Source organism: Linepithema humile, chromosome 2 (assembly GCF_040581485.1).
Source record: "Linepithema humile isolate Giens D197 chromosome 2, Lhum_UNIL_v1.0, whole genome shotgun sequence".
Taxonomy (NCBI): Eukaryota; Metazoa; Arthropoda; class Insecta; order Hymenoptera; family Formicidae; genus Linepithema; species Linepithema humile.
Genome location: NC_090129.1, coordinates 34,821,895 through 34,840,796, shown reverse-complemented (window position 1 = coordinate 34,840,796; position 18,902 = coordinate 34,821,895). Strand labels below are relative to the sequence as shown.

General features: G+C 28.1%; 3 protein-coding genes across 4 annotated transcripts; all 3 read left to right on the top strand.

The window, feature by feature from the left end:
• The first annotated feature begins 4,624 nt into the window (after positions 1 to 4,624).
• LOC105671149 (odorant receptor 22c-like) lies at positions 4,625 to 10,080 on the top strand. The gene is made up of 7 exons (XM_067349963.1): positions 4,625 to 5,175; positions 5,613 to 5,885; positions 6,263 to 6,731; positions 8,369 to 8,468; positions 8,698 to 8,823; positions 8,972 to 9,127; positions 9,320 to 10,080. Exons 1-7 carry the CDS (start codon positions 5,148 to 5,150, stop codon positions 9,371 to 9,373), a joined length of 1,206 nt encoding a protein of 401 aa, XP_067206064.1. The 5' UTR covers positions 4,625 to 5,147; the 3' UTR covers positions 9,374 to 10,080.
• Positions 10,081 to 10,185: 105 nt separating this feature from the next.
• On the top strand, positions 10,186 to 14,850 carry LOC136998054 (odorant receptor 22c-like). Of its 2 annotated transcripts, XM_067349959.1 has the most exons (7): positions 10,188 to 10,651; positions 11,115 to 11,384; positions 11,763 to 12,231; positions 12,557 to 12,647; positions 12,801 to 12,926; positions 13,087 to 13,242; positions 13,684 to 14,850. In XM_067349959.1, the coding sequence occupies exons 1-7, from the start codon at positions 10,624 to 10,626 to the stop codon at positions 13,735 to 13,737; spliced, it is 1,194 nt and encodes a 397-aa protein (XP_067206060.1). In that variant the 5' UTR covers positions 10,188 to 10,623; the 3' UTR covers positions 13,738 to 14,850. The 2 variants fall into 2 exon arrangements, with proteins under 2 accessions (XP_067206059.1, XP_067206060.1); XM_067349958.1 differs by having other exon boundaries at positions 10,186 to 11,384.
• A 28-nt stretch (positions 14,851 to 14,878) lies between these two features.
• On the top strand, positions 14,879 to 17,773 carry LOC105671150 (odorant receptor 43a-like). The gene is made up of 7 exons (XM_012365086.2): positions 14,879 to 14,973; positions 15,131 to 15,397; positions 15,639 to 16,107; positions 16,495 to 16,594; positions 16,775 to 16,900; positions 17,245 to 17,400; positions 17,566 to 17,773. Exons 1-7 carry the CDS (start codon positions 14,943 to 14,945, stop codon positions 17,614 to 17,616), a joined length of 1,200 nt encoding a protein of 399 aa, XP_012220509.2. The 5' UTR covers positions 14,879 to 14,942; the 3' UTR covers positions 17,617 to 17,773.
• Positions 17,774 to 18,902: the final 1,129 nt, after the last annotated feature.

The following is an 18,902-nucleotide window of genomic DNA, read 5'->3' as shown; positions in this document are numbered from 1 at the left end:
ACGATCAAGAGACACGGTAGTGTCTCGCGCCAAGTTCACGCGCAGCGCAAGACCGACCGTGTATCTTTACGCGAGCCCGAAAGTTGAGACGAGCCGAGATTATCGGATCTCAATAACGGCTGGGCCGATTGAGTTGTTGTTAGGCTCAATCGATAGCGCATACCCAAATTACATAAGAAAAGTATGCTTGTTTTTACTGTAGGTGCTGTAGAAAAAAAGTTATAATAGTCCAAAGTCGAAATGTCTAAAATAGTACGATAAAAATGTCCAGCTAAAATGTCCATGTTCCGATTTCTGACGTTAGGTGCGCTGATGGCGCTGAGAAGCCGCGCGGCGCGCGCTTACGTTGGCATTTGCATTTATTTATCAAGAGACACGGTAGTGTCTCGCGCCAAGTTCACGCGCAGCGCAAGACCGACCGTGTATCTTTACGCGAGCACATGAGCTGATAGGAGTCGAGATTTTCATATCTCAATAATGCGTGGACCGATCGAATTTATAATAGGCTCAATCGATAGAGCACATGCGATTTACATAATAAAAGTATCTTTACTTTTTTTGTACATGCTTTCTAAAAAACTATATTAATTGCCAAAGTTTGCCAAAGTTTGCCAAAGTTTGCCAAAGTCGAAATATGCCGAAATCTATGTAAGCTTGGTCGTCGTCGTCTGTTCGTCATCCTTCTCTAATATATAAGTTTTTCCTTTGTCAACTAGAAGCATCAAAATGCGACATGGTTGTCCTTTTCTACATCCCGTGAAATGTCAATTCCCGCATAAGAGCGTCTTTTTTCTTTCCTTTCTTTTATTAAAAGATGTCTGTCCTTTTTCAACATGGCGGCGCTCAGACCTGTCAGCTCGCAGCTTTGATGACACTAATCACATTGATATAATTAATATCGGTCGTAAAATGTATATGTAACGTGTTGTGGAGACGAATAGAGATAGTGTATATCAAAATAATAGTATTCTTTATAAAAAAATTTTTCTCGTCTTGAAGTGCAGAAGTGTAGCAACACACATGCTGACAACATCTCCTAAACGGAACGTTCACAAGTGTCCCCTCCCGATTTGATTCTCCTTGAAATATGTTGTAAAACATACAATTTGAGAAGACACGTATTTTTTTATAGCGGCCCTAACTCAAATTTAAAGGGTGAAACACCCTTTTGAAAAAAACGAGTTTTTTTCTTTGTGTGTAACTATCGCCAAAACCGTAGGAGATATAAAAAAATGTTTCAAGTAGAAGTTGTATGGCTTGTAATGGGCTTTATAACTGTGTAGTTGGATTTTCAAAAATGTAATTTTTTTTAATTTACTCTTACCCCTTGGTATTATTTTTTCGAATTTCAAAATTTTTGTAATGACAAAAGTTGTAGCATTTTTTACGCTAAATTCAACCATATATGATTTTATTATGTTCCGAAATCGCATCTTTCAAAAATAAGTCATCAGTATCATATTATATGCGTCGCGCTGCATGACGCATTGTTTATACCGCACTTGTGTTGCGCAATAGTCGTTAAATAAATATAAAAATGACATGTTATCATATATTTAAGGAAGAAAAGTTAACTAAAATTGTTGCTAAAGCATCCCTTCCACATTACACTCTTATAGATAATCGCTGCATTTCGTATGCAGCGCGTTGTCATATACAAGTTAGCTATCAGCGCATATTACACTTTGAAGTTTTGCTTGCAGTGACCACGGGAAAATAATTTATGAAACGAAAACAGTGAATGAATCAATCTATTCAACATATATCCACCCTGACTCTACTCTCTTGGCCCGACTTGACTGACAATGAATAAAATTCTGTACATACTCTTTTTCAATAATTTTAATATACTGCGATATATTCTACATACTATTACATTCTATTAAAGTATTACGATTTTTTTTTTTTTTTTTATATAAAATCTTGAAATATGAAATGTATATTATAAGAGTATAATTATAATATATTGATACAATAAATAAGCTTTTATATATATATAAGCTTATTTATATATATTATAATTATACTTATAATATACATTTTATATACCATAGTTTAAAAAAATCGTAGTAATTTAGTGGAATGTAATAGCATGTAGAATCACAGTATATTAAAATTATTGAAAAAGAGTAAACTGTACAGAATTTTATATTTTATTTCATTCTCAGTCAAGTCGGGCCAAGAAGGTAGAGTCAGGGTAGATATATGTTGAATAGATTGATTCATTTACCGTTTTCGTTTCATAAATTATTTTCCCGTGGTCACTGCAAGCAAAACTTCAAAGTGTAATATGCGCTGATAGCTAACTTGCATATAACAACGCGCTGCGCACGAAATGCAGCGATTATCTATAAGAGTGTAATGTGAAAGAGATGCTTTAGCAACAATTTTAGTTAACTTTTCTTTCTCAAATATATAATAACATGTCATTTTTATATTTGTTTTGCGACTATGCACAACACAAGTGCGGTATAAACGGTCATGCAGCGCGACGCATATAATGTGATACTGATGACTCATTTTTGAAAGATGTGATTTCGAAACATAATAAAATCATATATGGTTGAATTCAGCGTAAAAAATGCTACAACTTTTGTCATTACAAAAATTTTGAAATTTGAAAAAATAATAACAAGGGGTGGGGGTAAATTAAAAAAAATTTCATTTTTTGAAAATTTAACTACACAGTTATAAAGTCCATTACAAGCCATACAACTTCTATTTGAAATATTTTTTTATCTCCTACGGTTTTGGCGATAGTTACACACAAAGAAAAAAATCGTTTTTTTTTCAAAGGAGTGTTTGATCCCTTAAATTTGAGTTAGGGCCGCTATAAAAAAATACGTGTCTCCTCAAATTGTATGTTTTACAACATATTTCAAGGAAAATCAAATCGGGGGAGGGGACACTTGTGAACGTTCCCTTGTTAGTATTCTGTAGTTAGTGGACAGAAAGTGTACTTTGTGCACATTGGTGGAATCGGCAGGTATGTAATGTTTATAGAGAAGAAATGTCTAACACTTGGATTGAAGCTGACGATACGCTAATTAAAAAAAGACAATGGCCTAGAGGTGCTAAAGATGTTTTTGTCATTCTTACAGAAATTTGATCAAAAGTAATCTGTTTTTATATATGAAAAAACGCAATAACTTAGAAATACAAATGGTTTTTTATACCCTTTTTATGATCACTAATAATTTTCTTATAAAACATGTTGTAAAATATAAAAAAAAATTATTAGGTTTGTATAAATTAAGATTTCTATAATCAAAAAGAGGATTGTCGTATTGAAAATATGACGGGAGTGATGGTGGGATATTATTACCATTATTTTTACTAAAAAAAAAGAATCATATTTATTAAAATTATTTTTACTAAAAAAAAGAAATGATATCTCACAAATAAACCTTTTTTTTTAAAAAAGGTAAAAAAAGGGCGCCAAGTACACGCCTTGTTATATTAAAAAAAAGTTTTCCTCATAAAAAAACCTTTCCAAAAAATTGTTTTTTTTTTAAAAAGTTTTCCTCATAAAAAACCTTTTCAAAGAACTGTACTTTCAAAAATATATTATATTAAAAAAAAGTTTTTCTCACAAAAAACCTTTCCAAAAAAAGTTGTATATATCATAAAAAACTTTTCAAAAAGATTGTATTTCCAAAAATATATTATAAAAAAATCTTTTTAAAAAAATTATATATATTTATTATAAAAAACCTTTCCAAAAAAATTGTACTTTTAAAAAAAGTTGTATATATTAAATAAAAATTTGCTACATATTCTGTCTATAAAAGAGGTGATATCAGAAAATGACGCCAAGTTTAAATAAAGAACCTTTCAAAAAAAGTTGCATGTATATCTAATTATTTATTTAAAAATGATATTTATGTTTATATCTAGTTAATTCTTTTTAAGTATACTTTTTAAAATAATTGCATTTGTATCTAGTTATTTTTTTTATATCTGTATCTAGTTAAATAAAAAAATTTTTCAAATTTAATCAAAATAAAAAAATATTACAAAATTTCGCAAAAAACTTGGCGCTGCTATAAAATAGCCTTCATTGCTCTATAATATTTTAAGATGTATAATAATATTTTAAGGCTATTTTATAGCAGCGCCAAGTTTTTTGCAAAATTTTGTAATATTTTTTTATTTTGATTAAATTTGAAAAATTTTTTTATTTAACTAGATACAGATATAAAAAAAATAACTAGATACAAATGCAATTATTTTAAAAAGTATACTTAAAAAGAATTAACTAGATATAAACATAAATATCATTTTTAAATAAATAATTAGATATACATGCAACTTTTTTTGAAAGGTTCTTTATTTAAACTTGGCGTCATTTTCTGATATCACCTCTTTTATAGACAGAATATGTAGCAAATTTTTATTTAATATATACAACTTTTTTTAAAAGTACAATTTTTTTGGAAAGGTTTTTTATAATAAATATATATAATTTTTTTAAAAAGATTTTTTTATAATATATTTTTGGAAATACAATCTTTTTGAAAAGTTTTTTATGATATATACAACTTTTTTTGGAAAGGTTTTTTGTGAGAAAAACTTTTTTTTAATTATATAAACAAAAATTGCATTAAAAATTACTTTATAAGATAGCGCTACATTGATGTACGCATATAATCAAAGAATATCTTTTTGCTGTAACTATTCGAAATATTCCTATGTCTATGGTATATATTATCTCTTTTCCATTGTATCGTACTTTTTTTGACTGAATTTTTTTATCTCAATATTTTTCTACAAGAGTAAATTTATCTCAATTTCTCTACAAGAGTATATTAAAAATGCAAATGCACGCCATTATCTCTCATGATAAAGTACGAACGCTACTGTTGTGAAGCACAATAAGTCATGAAAAAACTTGAATAACAAGTTCGTGAAACTTGCGATGTACTGCAACTTGATGTATTTTCTTTCTCGTTAGACATGATACTTTTTACGACTTGTTCTTGTGGTAAAAATTTTTTTACAAAACGGAGAACTGTTATCAACTAGGGATAGCTTGATTAATATTTAATGAAGCAAACCGAGTTGTTGCATTCGCACTGCGAGCATGCGTATAGATCATCTGTCTAATAGATTAGTGAGAAGTGTGCTTCTTCACAATATTTCCCGACATGGCTTCTAAACGTTCAAATTATAAAGGTATCGAATGTTTGTGATATAGTGACATGTTCTATATATTGTGAAATTTTTTTAGACTTTTTAATTTATGAATTCAAATAAAAAATACTACATAATATAATAAGTTTTTACATATATGTTTGAATTAATTTCATTTTTTCGTTATATCTTTATCTTTATTAATGAATAATAAAATTTTACTGCTATACTATGACTTTAGATATAAAATTTTCAAATGTTCAAGTTTTCAAATTTTTCAATTGAGTTACTAGTTGATATAACATCAAGATTACTACATAAATTTTCAGATTTTTTTAATGAACTTATTCTATAAAATTATAAATTGTTAGAACATAGTCATAAAGTTGTAGATATTTCATGATCCCAATATTCAAATTTTTGATGTACTTAAAATATCCAATATCAATATCTAATTTTTTTATATTGAAATTTTTTAGATTTTGTGTGGGCTATTAAACTAAACCGGTGTGCTTTCAAGATGATCGGTTTATGGCCCGAAAATCAGGAAGAAACAAATACGAATAACTTTTTTTCCAATATTCTGGCAAGTTTTATTTTTATTATGATTACTTTGGTACTTGTTATACCTCTTATATGGTCTCTCGTACGAATTTGGAGTGATATGATACTTATGATAGACAATTTGCAACTGACAATACCGATAATATTGTCATGTCTGAAGCTTGTCATTATGCGATGGAAACGATCAGGTATGTCTAAAATTATTTAAAAAGATCAAAGAATAAAGAGACTTTTTTAATTCCTGAATGTATTGAAAATGTTTACTTTATAACCTTCTTTTATGTTGCACGTTTATATTTTAAGAATTTTTTTAGTGCATTAAAATTTTTTGTTGATTTGTTTTACGATATTTGGTTGTTCTTTTTAATCATATTGTATATTTTGATCTGGTGATATTTGTTTTGCTGACATCAGAGATCAGAAATTACGTTTTCGTTATTTTCACAATGTACAGTGTATTGTTAATGTTTTTGTTGTATTAAATTAATAGCTAATTATTTATAAAGAGCTCTATATTATCACACAAAAAATACCTGATTTTATTACTTTTTTATTTATTTTTAAGCTATTTTACTCATCGTGAACATGATGGCCGAAGATTGGATGTATTTAAGTGTAGACGCAGAAAGACATGTGATGATAAAACAAGCGCAAATTGCACGATTATTTACAATCTATGAATATAGTATGGGCACATTCGCAATCATCATACTTACTGTTTTACCATCATTTGGGTTACATTTTAGACTTTTAACAAATCTCACGGACAGAGACAGAGTATTACCGATACAAGCCTATTATTTTTATGACACAGATAAAAGTCCGCAGTTTGAGCTTACACTTGCTGCTCAGTTTATATCGATGTGTTTTAATATAATAATTTACGTGTCAGTGGATACTTTCTTTATGTTTACGATCTTTCATATTTGCAGCCAGTTAAAAAATTTTAGATTTCGATTACTTGATCTGAATTTATACAACGATTTCAACAGTGCCTTACGTTATATCGTAGGAACTCATCTACGACTTATAAGGTTTTTGTGAATTTTGCTATTACGGTACAATGACATTTTAAAGTGAGATGCAGCAATACCTTTGAAAAATTTTTTCTTACATGAAAATATGTTTAATCTGTAAATTAAAGTCATTCTGTCACAGTTTCGTAATATATGCATTAGTGTCCGATACTTTTCTTGTATATATATATCTATATAGGGTGATTCAAAATAACCTGATATCCTTGGAATGCCATATTCTTGAGCGAATTCTGAGACAATTTTTCTTTTTACAAAATTTTGTCCGAAGCTTAGTTTTCGAGTTATAATTGAAAATAGATAGCAACTTACGAGTTCGGTACAACGGGCAGACAGGGACGCGCATCATATAATGAGACTGTCAAGTGTTTACTATCGTCTCATACGCATTACACCGTCTTTGTCTGTCCGTTGTATCGGACTACGTAAGTAGCAAACTATTTTCAATTATAACTCGAAAACTAAGCTTCGGACAAAATTTTGTAAAAGGAAAAATTGTCTCAGTATTTGCTTAAGAATATGGCATTGCAAGGACATCAGGTTATTTCGAATCACTCTGTGTATATACAGAGTGTTCCACCAAAAGTGGCCATCTTCTTTTATTTTTTAAATTAAAAGAGATACACCGTAACTAATGTATATCAAATTAAATGGTTTAAACTAAACTTTGTTGTGAGCATAATAGTTGCTTACAAAAGCTATTCGTGTTAACGAATGGAGATGTGTGCATCAATTTTTTATATTAATGTGGATATTTTGATGTAAGAAAAGTTGTAGCGCTGTTTGAAAAGAATACAACGATGTATAATTTAATATAATTATTTTACATATTATATTATACGAGTTTTATCGGCTTGAAATACCGCGGGCGACGTCTACCTTTTCACTTTCGGCCCTGCGATATGGCCAACTTCTGACTTGTACGTTAGAGATTGACGTATGTCAATTAAAGTTGCAGCGCTGTTAATTATTAATTAATTATAGAAGTAGGCCGTATCGCAGGGCCGAAAGTGAAAAGGTAGACGTCGCTCACGATATTTCAAGCCGATAAAACTCGTATAATATAATATGTAAAATAATTATATTAAATTATACATCGTTGTATTCTTTTCAAACAGCGCTACAACTTTTTTTGCATCAAAATATCCACATTATTATAATAAAATTACGCATACCTCTCCGTTCGTTATCACGAATAGCTTTTGTAAGCAATTATTATACTCACAATAGAGTTCAGTTTAAACTATTTAATTTGATATATATTTGTTATGGTCTATCTCTTTTAGTTTAAAAGATAAAAGATGTGGCCATTTTTGATGGAACATCCTGTATATACATATTACTCACACACATATATATGTTTATGTGTATATATATATGTATATATATATATATATATATATTTATATGTTTATGTTTATATATACATATATACACATATATGTGTGTGTCATATGTATGTATATATATAAATTTCCATAAAACACTTTTTTTAATATTATCTCAGTTTTTTGCAATAAAAATTAAAAGCGTTGAAATCATTTTGGAAATCATTTCATGGAAACGTTTAAAATCATTTTACTCTTACATTTTAATGATCTTAATGTGACATTTTTTAAACGCTTTCATATTTATAGATTTGTCAATAACATGGAAGATATATTTTCTTTATCGACACTGGCACTATTATTGTATTTTGGTGTTACATTTTGTCTTTATGGTTTTGTATTTGTTGCTGTAAGTATTAGAGGGAAAATGACGAGAAAAATGTATATATATTTTGCACTTTTTTGCTTTTTTGAAGTATTATTTGAGATATTTTATGAATAATTATAATATGAAGAACACTTAATATTATAATGTTATATGTGTGTGTGTGGGGGGGGGGGGCGTGTATGTGTGTGTACAAATACACATATATATTTTGTTTTCTATTACACTAACAAGGTATATTTTATACTTACAGATATTAAGCAGCAATGAAACAAGTTATATTTCTTTTTCACGGATAAGTTTTGCGATACTTGGTAATATTTCTTTATTAGTGCTTTTGTTTTTTTATTGCAGTGGCGGAGAACTTGTGGCAAAAGAAGTATGTTTTTTTACGTTTTTATACACTTAAATGTATCTTCAACAGAAATTAGAAATAAAATTTTTGTTAAATTAATTTACAATTTTAATAACAACTAATATAAAAATAATGCGGATATTTATTATATATATTTATTATATATGTTAAGTGCGAAGCAGTATATCGTGCTTTGTGCGATCTCGAATGGTACAAATTGGAGCCGTTGGAATCGAGAGCTTTAATTTTAATAATGATACGAGCCGGCGAATCTTTTCGCATCACCGCGGGAAAAATATTTCCACTTTCAATGGCTACATTTTGTAACGTAAGATTATTAGCAATCCCTCTAATTTGACAAATATCTTTTGCATAGAATATTTTATGTAAATGTTTAATAAGTGTGTGTAAATAATATATATAGGAAATAATGGAATAAAATCTTTTTAACACGAAATATATATTTTTTTTTTATATTTCTGTTTTCTGAAATATTTAAATAAAAAGCATTATTTTGTAGGTATTAAAGACATCTGTTGGCTACATATCATTTTTATTGGCAAAGCGTAGTTGAAACAAAAATATTACACTTGTATTCAAGAAAAGAAAGAGACTGTGATTATAATTTACTAATTACGTGATTATAAATAACAATAATAGGAACAAAGAATTGTAGCGGTTAGCACACAAATATAGTTGTGATTTAATAAAAAATAATAATACTATGAATGTAATGTTTTATGTTTTGTGTTGAAGTTATGTTTCAATTTATGGTTTTTTTTCATCAATTCGTGTAAATAGATTATTTTAGTAGTTGTTTTGAGTATATTAATGTTATTATGCAGAGATGTATAATTACATGAAATATGTTTTATGATATAATTGAATATGTGTTTGAATTAAATATGTATTTAAATTTGAGAAAAATTTCAGACAACTTAAACAAATAATATTTCACTAATTGAACTTAATTAAATCACAGTTTTCACTTATTTTACACAAAAATAATTATAAGTATATAAGTATGTTATACATTATTTGGTAAGATATTGCATTTATCTTGTGTCGTAAAATTTCGCTTTGCAACTGACTTGTGGCATTTGTATAATTTCATAGGATGCATTGTTCCTTTTTATTGTATCTTTCTTGGACTAAAGTTTCTTTTATAGCATTTTTATAATTATTATTATTAAACAATACTTATCTATATTTTATTAGTAAATATTGATTGCGATATTGTATTGCTATGAGATAAGTGACGATTATATAAACAAAAATTGCATTAAAAATTACTTCATAAGATAGCGGTACATTGAAGTACGCATATAATCAAAGAATATCTTTTTGCTGCAGCTTTTCGCAGTATTTCTGTAATGTTCTATGATATATATTATCTCTTTTTCATTGTATCGTACTTTTTTTGACTGACATTTTTTTTATCTCAGCAGTTCTCTACAAGAGTCTATTAAAAATGCAAATGCACACCATTATTTCTCATGATAAAGTATGAACGCTGCTGTCGTGAAGCATAACAAGGCATGAAAAAACTTGAACAACAACTTGAATAACAAGTTCGTGAAACTTGCGATGTACTACAAACTGATGTATTTTCCCTCTTGTTAGACATGGTACTTTTTACGACTTATTCTTGTGGTAAAATTTTTTTACAAAACGAAGAACTGTTATCAACTAAGGATAGCATGAGTAATATTTAATGTGCTTTTCAATGAAGCAAACCGAGTTGCATTTACACTGCGAGCATGCGCATAGATCATCGGTCTAATAGATTAGTGAAAAGTGTGCTTCTTCACATTATGTATCGACATGGCTTCTATACGTTCAAATTATAAAGGTATCAAATGTTTGTGATATAGTTCGATGTATTGTGAAATTGTGACACATTGAAGTTAAAAATTAAAACAAAAATATTACTATATTTATTACAAAAAATATTGTATAAAATATCTTGTATAATAAGTTTGCACGTATATATGTATATCAATATTCGAAGTGATCTTTAGTTTTTTGCTGTTTATTTGTTTCATTAACATTGAAATTTTACAGTGATATCTCAGTTTAATCTTGTCAGATATGTGTTCAAATTTAAAAATTATTAAGATATTGATTGGTGTAATTAGATTATAAAATCACATAAATGTTATAGATTTTTTCTCGTTATAAAATCTAATTAAAATATTACAATTTATTAGAACAAACTCTTAAATTTGTGTAAATATTTTATCGTCCAAATTTTTAAATTAAGATGCATTTTAAATATTGTCTAATACATAATTTTTTAAATAAAATTTTGCTAGATTTTGAGTGGTCTATTAAACTAAATCGGTTTGGTTTATATCTAATCGGACTATGGCCTGAATGCCACGAAAAAGATAAGAATAATTTTCTTTTGAATATTTATGTAAGCTTCATATTTATTATGATCAATTTTGTATGTACTGTTCCTCTTATTTGTTCTCTCGTACAAGTTTGGGGTGATATGATACTTATGATAGATAATCTACAAATGACTTTATCAATAATAGTAGCATCTCTAAAACTTATCATCATACGGTGGAAACGGTCAAGTATGTCTCATATTATTAAAAAAAAGTTAAAATATAAAAGAATTTTTTGAATTTCTAAATTAATTGAAGATGTCTGTTTATCTTTTGATTTTTTTTTGTATTGCAGGTTTGTATCTTCAGAATTTAATATTTCGTTATATAAATTATGTGATTTTGTTATTGTACACTACAATATCATATTGTATCGTATTTTGATTTAATAATATTATATTGTTATTAAAAATTAGATATTACATGTGCTGTATTCTCTTATAGCCTAGACAAGATTTACATTCTAAAGTGTACTTTTAATTTTTTTGTCATAATAAAGTAATACTTGATTAGTTGTAAACAATTAAATAATTTAAGACGATTGATCTGATTTTATTACATTTTTAGCTCTCTCACTAATCGTGAACATGATGGTCGAAGATTGGATGTATTTAAGGGTAGACGCAGAGAGGAATGTGATGATAAAACGAGCTCAGGTTGCTCGATTAATTGCAATTTGTGGATATCTTATAACGATATTTGGATTCCTTACGACTATTGTTCTTCCATTATTTGGGTTACAGTACAGATTCTTAACAAATATTACAGACAGTGGCAAAGTATTACCGCTGCAAGCGTATTATTTTTATGATACAGATAAAAGTCCGCAGTTTGAGTTCACGTTGGCCGCTCAAGCCGTAACAATGTTTCTGCTTCTGGTAATTTACACGTCGGTGGATGCGTTCTTTGGGCTCATGATCTTTTACATGTGTGGCCAGTTGGAAAATTTCCGATATCGATTACTGCATCTGACATCGTACAATGATTTTGATAATGCTTTGCGTTATAACATAGAGACTCATCTACGATTGATAAGGTTTCTACGGACTTTATTGTTACAATACAATGACATTTTGTGTAATGTAAGATGCAACAAAACTATTGAATAATTTATTTTTGCACTACTATTTGTTTAATCCGTAAAGATAAAGTTAATTTTTCATAGTTTTACAATATGTGCATTAGAGGCCGATGTTTTTCTAATGCATATGTCAATATAGAGTTTTTTATATTTCATATTTTTTTATCAATATTGTTTTAATTTTTGTCTTAAAATAAAAACGCCTAAGTTACTTTTTTGTGACTTACATATATTTTATTGATACGTTATAACATTTTTTAAAATGCATTTATATTTATAGATTTGCCGATAATATTGAAGATGTATTCACTCTACTGGTACTGATACTATTATTTTATTTTAGTATTGTATTTTGTTTTCCGATGGTTACTGTGAGTATTAGTGTAAACCACATAGAAAGCGTACATGTCTCTTATACTTTTTTAAATTTTATAATATGAAATTTTGCATGATACTTTATTAGTTAATATATTATATATTATATTATATTATTTAGTACATAATAAGGCATATTGTATGCATAGTTGATTACCAGTGATGAATTGAATGACACTTCTTTTTCACGGATGGGCTTTACGGCGCTTGCTATAACTAATTTATTTGGGCATACGTTTTTATATTGTGGTGGCGGAGAGCTTGTGGCAAATGAAGTATGTTTTATTTTACGTATTTTTAAACATATAAATAAATATATCTGTGTTTAGACATTAATTAGAAATAAAATTTGATTGAATTTGATTTTTATTTATGACAACGGCTAATATAGATATAAAATAATACAATTTATTATATATATATACATGTGTTAAGTGCAAAGCGGTATATCGTGTTATGTGCGATCTCAAATGGTACAAGTTGGAGCCGAGAAAATCGAGAGCTCTGATTTTAATAATGATACGAACCAGCGAACCTTTTCGCATCACCGCGGGAAAGATAGTACCACTTTCACTGGCTACGTTTTCTAGTGTAATATTATAAACAATCCTTTTAATATGACAAATATTGACAAATATCTTTTCTATTGAATATCTAACATCAATTATTAATCCTTTCACTTTTACTGGGACAAATATGTCCGGCGATATGTTCGAAATATTCTACTGGGACGTATATGAGGCGAGTGCTATTTATACAATTAGTGTCAGTAAATTAGGAACATGTGTATAATGTGTTGCCTAATTTTGCTTGGGAAAATTAGGCAACCCCATATGTAAATTAATGTATACTATACCATGTATGTAAGTTGATTTTACAAAAATAGTTCAAGGATGAAAGGGTTAACAATTGTGTGTAAATAATCTGGAAAATATTGAAATAATATATTTATTAAATTTATTATTAAAATAATATATTTATTTATATTTATTAATATTTTTTATATTTAAATAAAGATATATTATTTTTTAGCTATTAAAGACATGTGTTGGCTACATATCATTTTTATTGGCAAAGCATGATTAAATTATAAATATATCGAGTTATTGTACTTGATTAAGCAATAGAAGAAAAATATAATTATAATTTATCAATTATGTAATAAAAATTAGGAGTAGTAGAAACAAAGAATTGTATTGTTAGTATAGAAGTAACTAATAACGGTAACCAATAACAGTAGGCTGTACTGCCACGGGTCTCTTCTCGCTGCACTCTTAAGCTTGCACGAATTGGCCGATATTTTTTAATTAATTTCTTATTAATTATTGTGAAAATCGCAAAATGGTAGAGGACTTTTCTACTCGATTTAACTCGCTTTACTTACACACGAGAGGTAATTTAGCAATTACCGGACACCCTGTATATGTACCAACATAAATTAAGAATAAACAGCAAATATATAACACAAATAGAAAATAAAAATAGACTTATTCAAAATAATGTGCTCAATGAGAAATAGCGTTTGTAGTTAACGGTTACTAAATGCATTTATTTTTGTTATATGCCATTTTTATATTAATTCTTTTTAGCCTATATTTGTGATCTTATTGATTAATTAATTCTTCCCTTTTAATTCTTTAAAACATATATAATTCAATAATTGTTATCATTGACAAATTTTTTTTTCACGTATATTTATTAGGAAAATATGATTGCAATATTGTATTACTGATAACGATTATATTATTATAAATAACATTATATACATTACTTTATAGAGATAGATATTTATGTACGTGTATAATCGAAGAATATATTTTTGCAACAGATATTCGTAGTATTCTTATAACATTCTATAGTATGTCTTTTTTTCATTGTATCATACTTTTTTTACTGAAGTTTTTTTTGTTTCCATAGCTCTTTACAAGTGTATTAAAAATGCAAATGCACACCATTATCTCTCATGATAAAGTATGAACGCTGCTGTCGTGAAGCATAATAAGGCATGAAAAAACTTGAATAGCAAGTTAGTAAAACTTGCGATGTACTGCAACTTGATGTATTTTCTCTCTTGTTAGCGTAGACATGGTGCTTTTTACGACTTATTCTTGTGGTAAAATTTTTTTTATAAAATACAGAGAACTGTTATCAACTGGAGATGGCATAAGTAATATTTAATGTATTCTTGAACGAAGCAAACCAGGTTGTTGTGCTTGCAGTGCGAGCATGCGTAATGGTGATTTTTCAGAATAGAGTGGAGAACAGTAGACCTCTCCGCATTAGTTTTCAACATGGACATTTACAAACATTCAAGTTATAAAGGTGCTACGCGTTTGTCACGTATTATATTATTTAGAATTATAGATCTTTATATAACAAATTTTATTTAAAAAATGTTTTATCGTTCAATTTTTATAACTTTAATGTATTTAAAATTTTGACAAATAATTTATTTTTTAATATTGGAATTTTTTGCTAGACTTTACGTGGGCAATTGAATTGAGTCGATTTGGTTTGGACCTAGTGGGTTTATGGCCTAAAATAGATGAAAGAGTTAAGGATAACTTCGTTTCCGATCTTCGTGTGAGCATTGCACTTGTAATAACTTTTCTGTTTCTTGTTCCTCTTGTATGGGCTCTTGTACGAGTTTGGGGTGATATGATACTTATGATAGACAATCTCCAAATTACCTTACCCGTAATAGTGGTAGCATTGAAACTTCTCATCATACGATGGAAACAATCAGGTGTGCTTAAAATTATTGCATGTTTAATTTTCGATCAAATTATTTTATAATTTCGAATCACTCAGTGATAGTGTCATATTGGATTATTATATCAGAAACCACATTATATCTATTGTCATTCACAATGTTTCACAATGTATGACCAGATCTAAATTAAATCAATCAGTGGATCGATAATTTTTTGTAGTTTAAAATTATTCCATACAATGACAATGTAATTTTATTATTATACATTTTCAAGCTGTCGCATTCCTCATCAAAATGATTGCCGAAGATTGGATGAACTTAAGAGTAGACTCAGAGAGAGACATAATGATTAGACGAGCTCGGGCTTCGCGACTAGTTGCAATTTCTGGATATGTCTTGATAACATTATCGTTTATTATTCTTTGCGTTTTTCCTACATTTGGCTTACACTTTAGATACTTGACTAATCTCACAGATCGCGACAGATTATTACTGTTTCAAACATATTATTTCTATGATACAGATAAAAGTCCGCAGTTTGAACTTACGCTCTTTATTCAAACTATCTCGCTGTTTTTCGCTGGAATAATTTACACATCAGTAGATGCTTTCCTTGGACTCGCAATCTTTCACATCTGTGGCCAGTTGGAAAACTTTAGACACCGATTATTCAATCTAATTTCTTGTAAAGATTTTGATGGCGCTCTGCGTAATATTATAGAGACTCATCTACGACTGATAAGGTTTTTGTGGGTTTTATGTTTACTAATATGATATGACCTTTCTAAAACGAGATATGGCAAAATCTTTACAAAATTTCTTGTAAATGATAGATTTTTTAATTCTTAAGTAAATTACACTTTTATAATTTAGTAATATATATATGTGTGTGTAATTTATTTAAGAATTAAAAAATCTATTATTTACAAGAAATTTTGTAAAAATTTTGCCATATCTCGTACATATATATATGTACACGCCAATGCTTCTGATACATTTGCACAAAACATACTCTCTTATTGAAACTTAAGCCAAAAATCATAAAAAACTACATGTCTTTCAACTACTTGGCATCGCCTAAAATTTGATTTTAATATTTTTGATGTTTTTAAGCATATTTAAATTTATAGATTTGCTAATAATATCGAGGATACATTTACTTTAATGATGTTGGGACTAGTATTCTTCTTTGGTATTTTAATTTGCCTATTCGGCTTTCTATTGTTTACTGTAAGTGTTAGAGAAGAAAATGTTATATATGAAAATACATGACATACATGTCAATACTTGAAAAATGTTATGTATTATGCATTTGTTCACTTTTATATATAGAGTAATGCAACAGTTTATTAGTGATTAAGACACATTATGTACATTTTTATTAAAAATAACAGGATGTATTATACACAGGTGTTTAGCGACGACGAGACAAGCAATATGTCTCCTTCACGGATATGCTTTGTGATGCTTGGTACCGTCACTATGTTTGCGCATTCGTTCCTCTACTGTAGTGCCGGGGAGATTATAGCAAAGCATGTAAGTTTTTAAATTTATTGTTAAACATATATATATTGAAATTTTGAAATATATTGAATTTTTGTATTATATTTTTCTGTACATTATTATGATATGATGATCGTTTTGTAACCGATGAGTATCATGCATTATAATAAGTTCATTAATTATATTTTTAAACTAATAATATATTTTTATATTTTACACATTTATCTCAAAGAACCGTTTTTATTCTTAATTTATTTTTAGTTTTTTTTTTCAGAAAAGAGAATCAATCAAATCTTATGTTGGTTAATTTTAATTTGTGTTGATAAAAACAGTTATGTTACGTTAATATAATCTATTATATGTATATGTGTTATAAGTGCGAAGCAGTATATCGTGCTATGTGTGATCTTAAATGGTATAAATTGCAACCGAAAAACTCGAGAGCTGTGATTTTAATAATGTTACGAACCAGCGAACCTTTTCGCATCACCGCGGGAAACATATTTCCACTTACCATGACCACGTTTTGTAGCGTAAGATTATTAAATCCTATAATTTTATAAATATTTTTTGCATTTGAAAATTTAACACAAGATGTAAATTATTACATATCAGTAATCTGGAATGTAATGGAATATTTTTAGGAAAAAATTTTTTACTTTTTTTTAACCTTTAAACAAAAAATTATCAATTTTCAGCTATTAAAGACATCAGCTGGTTATACATCGTTTTTATTGGCAAAACGTTAGATTGAAGTATGTTTTGTTATTTTATTTATTAAAGAATAAGAAGAGAATAATTCTCTCTAATATCTACATTTGTAATGAGCTAATTACGAATGGAACAATTGTACTGCTGTAGAAATGTCGATTAATGAAATAAATTTGTAACTTATTGTGAATTTTATTATAATAAATGTAATATTTAATGCTTTTTAATATGAAAAATCAAAAAACTGTTGTCACAACAGATTGTTGTAATTGTTGTTATTCGGATATTCGTATAACATTCGTATAATACTCGTATAACACGATCAAATTATGCTTCTGACATTGTGCCTATTTTGACTTATTCTAGTCGCAAAATTTTCTTTACAAAACGAAGGACAGGTACTGATCTATTTTACCTTTTATTTTTCGTAAAATTCTTCTCTTTTAACTGCGTGGAATGAAAAATCCTTTCGACCGTCCTGTAAATCGACCGTCCGTCCTGTATTAGCAAATGTACTTTAAGTACAGAAAAAAATTTTTCATTCTACACAGTAAAAAAAAAAGTATAATGTATTTAAAAGAAATCGCTAAAACAGATGACTGTAGAATCCTCTTAACGTTTACTAAATGTATTTATTTTTGCCAAATACCATTTTTATCTTGATTTTTTGGCCTATACTTGTGATTTCATGGATTAATTCTTTCCTTCCAAATCTTCAAAAACATATATAATTCAATAATTATTATCATTGACCAATTTTTTTCACGTAGACTTTATTAGAAAAATATGATTGCAATAATATGATTGTATTACGATAACGATTGTATTATTATAAATAACATTATATACATCACTTTATGAGATGGATATATTTATGTACGTGTATAACCAAAGAATATTTTTTTGCAGCAGATATTCGTAGTATTCTTATAACATTCTATAGTATGTCTCTTTTTCATTGTATCATACTTTTTTTACTGAAGTTTTTTTTGTTTCCATAGCTCTTTACAACAGCGTATTAAAAATGCAAATGCACACCATTATCTCTCATGATAAAGTATGAACGATGCTGTCGTGAAGCACAATAAGGCATGAAAAAACTTGAATAGCAAGTTTGTGAAACTTGCGATGTATTGCAACCTGATGCATTTTTCCTCTTGTTAGACATGGTACTTTTTACGACTTACTGTTGTGGTAAAATTTTTTTTACAAAACGAAGAACTGTTATTAACTAGGGATAGCATGAGTAATATTTAATGTGCCCCCCAATGATGCAAACCGAGTTGTTGCATTCGCACTGCGAGCATGCGTATAGATTATCTGT

Bases quoted from the DNA above. Each gene is read 5' to 3' on its own strand.
- LOC105671149 (XM_067349963.1), top strand. From the start codon at position 5,148: ATGGCTTCTAAACGTTCAAATTATAAAG. The intron at 5,176-5,612 runs GTATCGAATGTT...GAAATTTTTTAG, and splicing joins TAAACGTTCAAATTATAAAG to ATTTTGTGTGGGCTATTAAA. The intron at 8,824-8,971 runs GTATGTTTTTTT...ATATATGTTAAG, and splicing joins GAGAACTTGTGGCAAAAGAA to TGCGAAGCAGTATATCGTGC.
- LOC136998054 (XM_067349958.1), top strand. From the start codon at position 11,063: ATGCATTTTAAATATTGTCTAATACATAATTTTTTAAATAAAATTTTG. The intron at 11,385-11,762 runs GTATGTCTCATA...TTACATTTTTAG, and splicing joins CATACGGTGGAAACGGTCAA to CTCTCTCACTAATCGTGAAC. The intron at 12,648-12,800 runs GTGAGTATTAGT...TTGTATGCATAG, and splicing joins TTTGTTTTCCGATGGTTACT to TTGATTACCAGTGATGAATT.
- LOC105671150 (XM_012365086.2), top strand. From the start codon at position 14,943: ATGGACATTTACAAACATTCAAGTTATAAAG. The intron at 16,108-16,494 runs GTTTTTGTGGGT...TTAAATTTATAG, and splicing joins ACTCATCTACGACTGATAAG to ATTTGCTAATAATATCGAGG. The intron at 17,401-17,565 runs GTAAGATTATTA...ATCAATTTTCAG, and splicing joins CCATGACCACGTTTTGTAGC to CTATTAAAGACATCAGCTGG.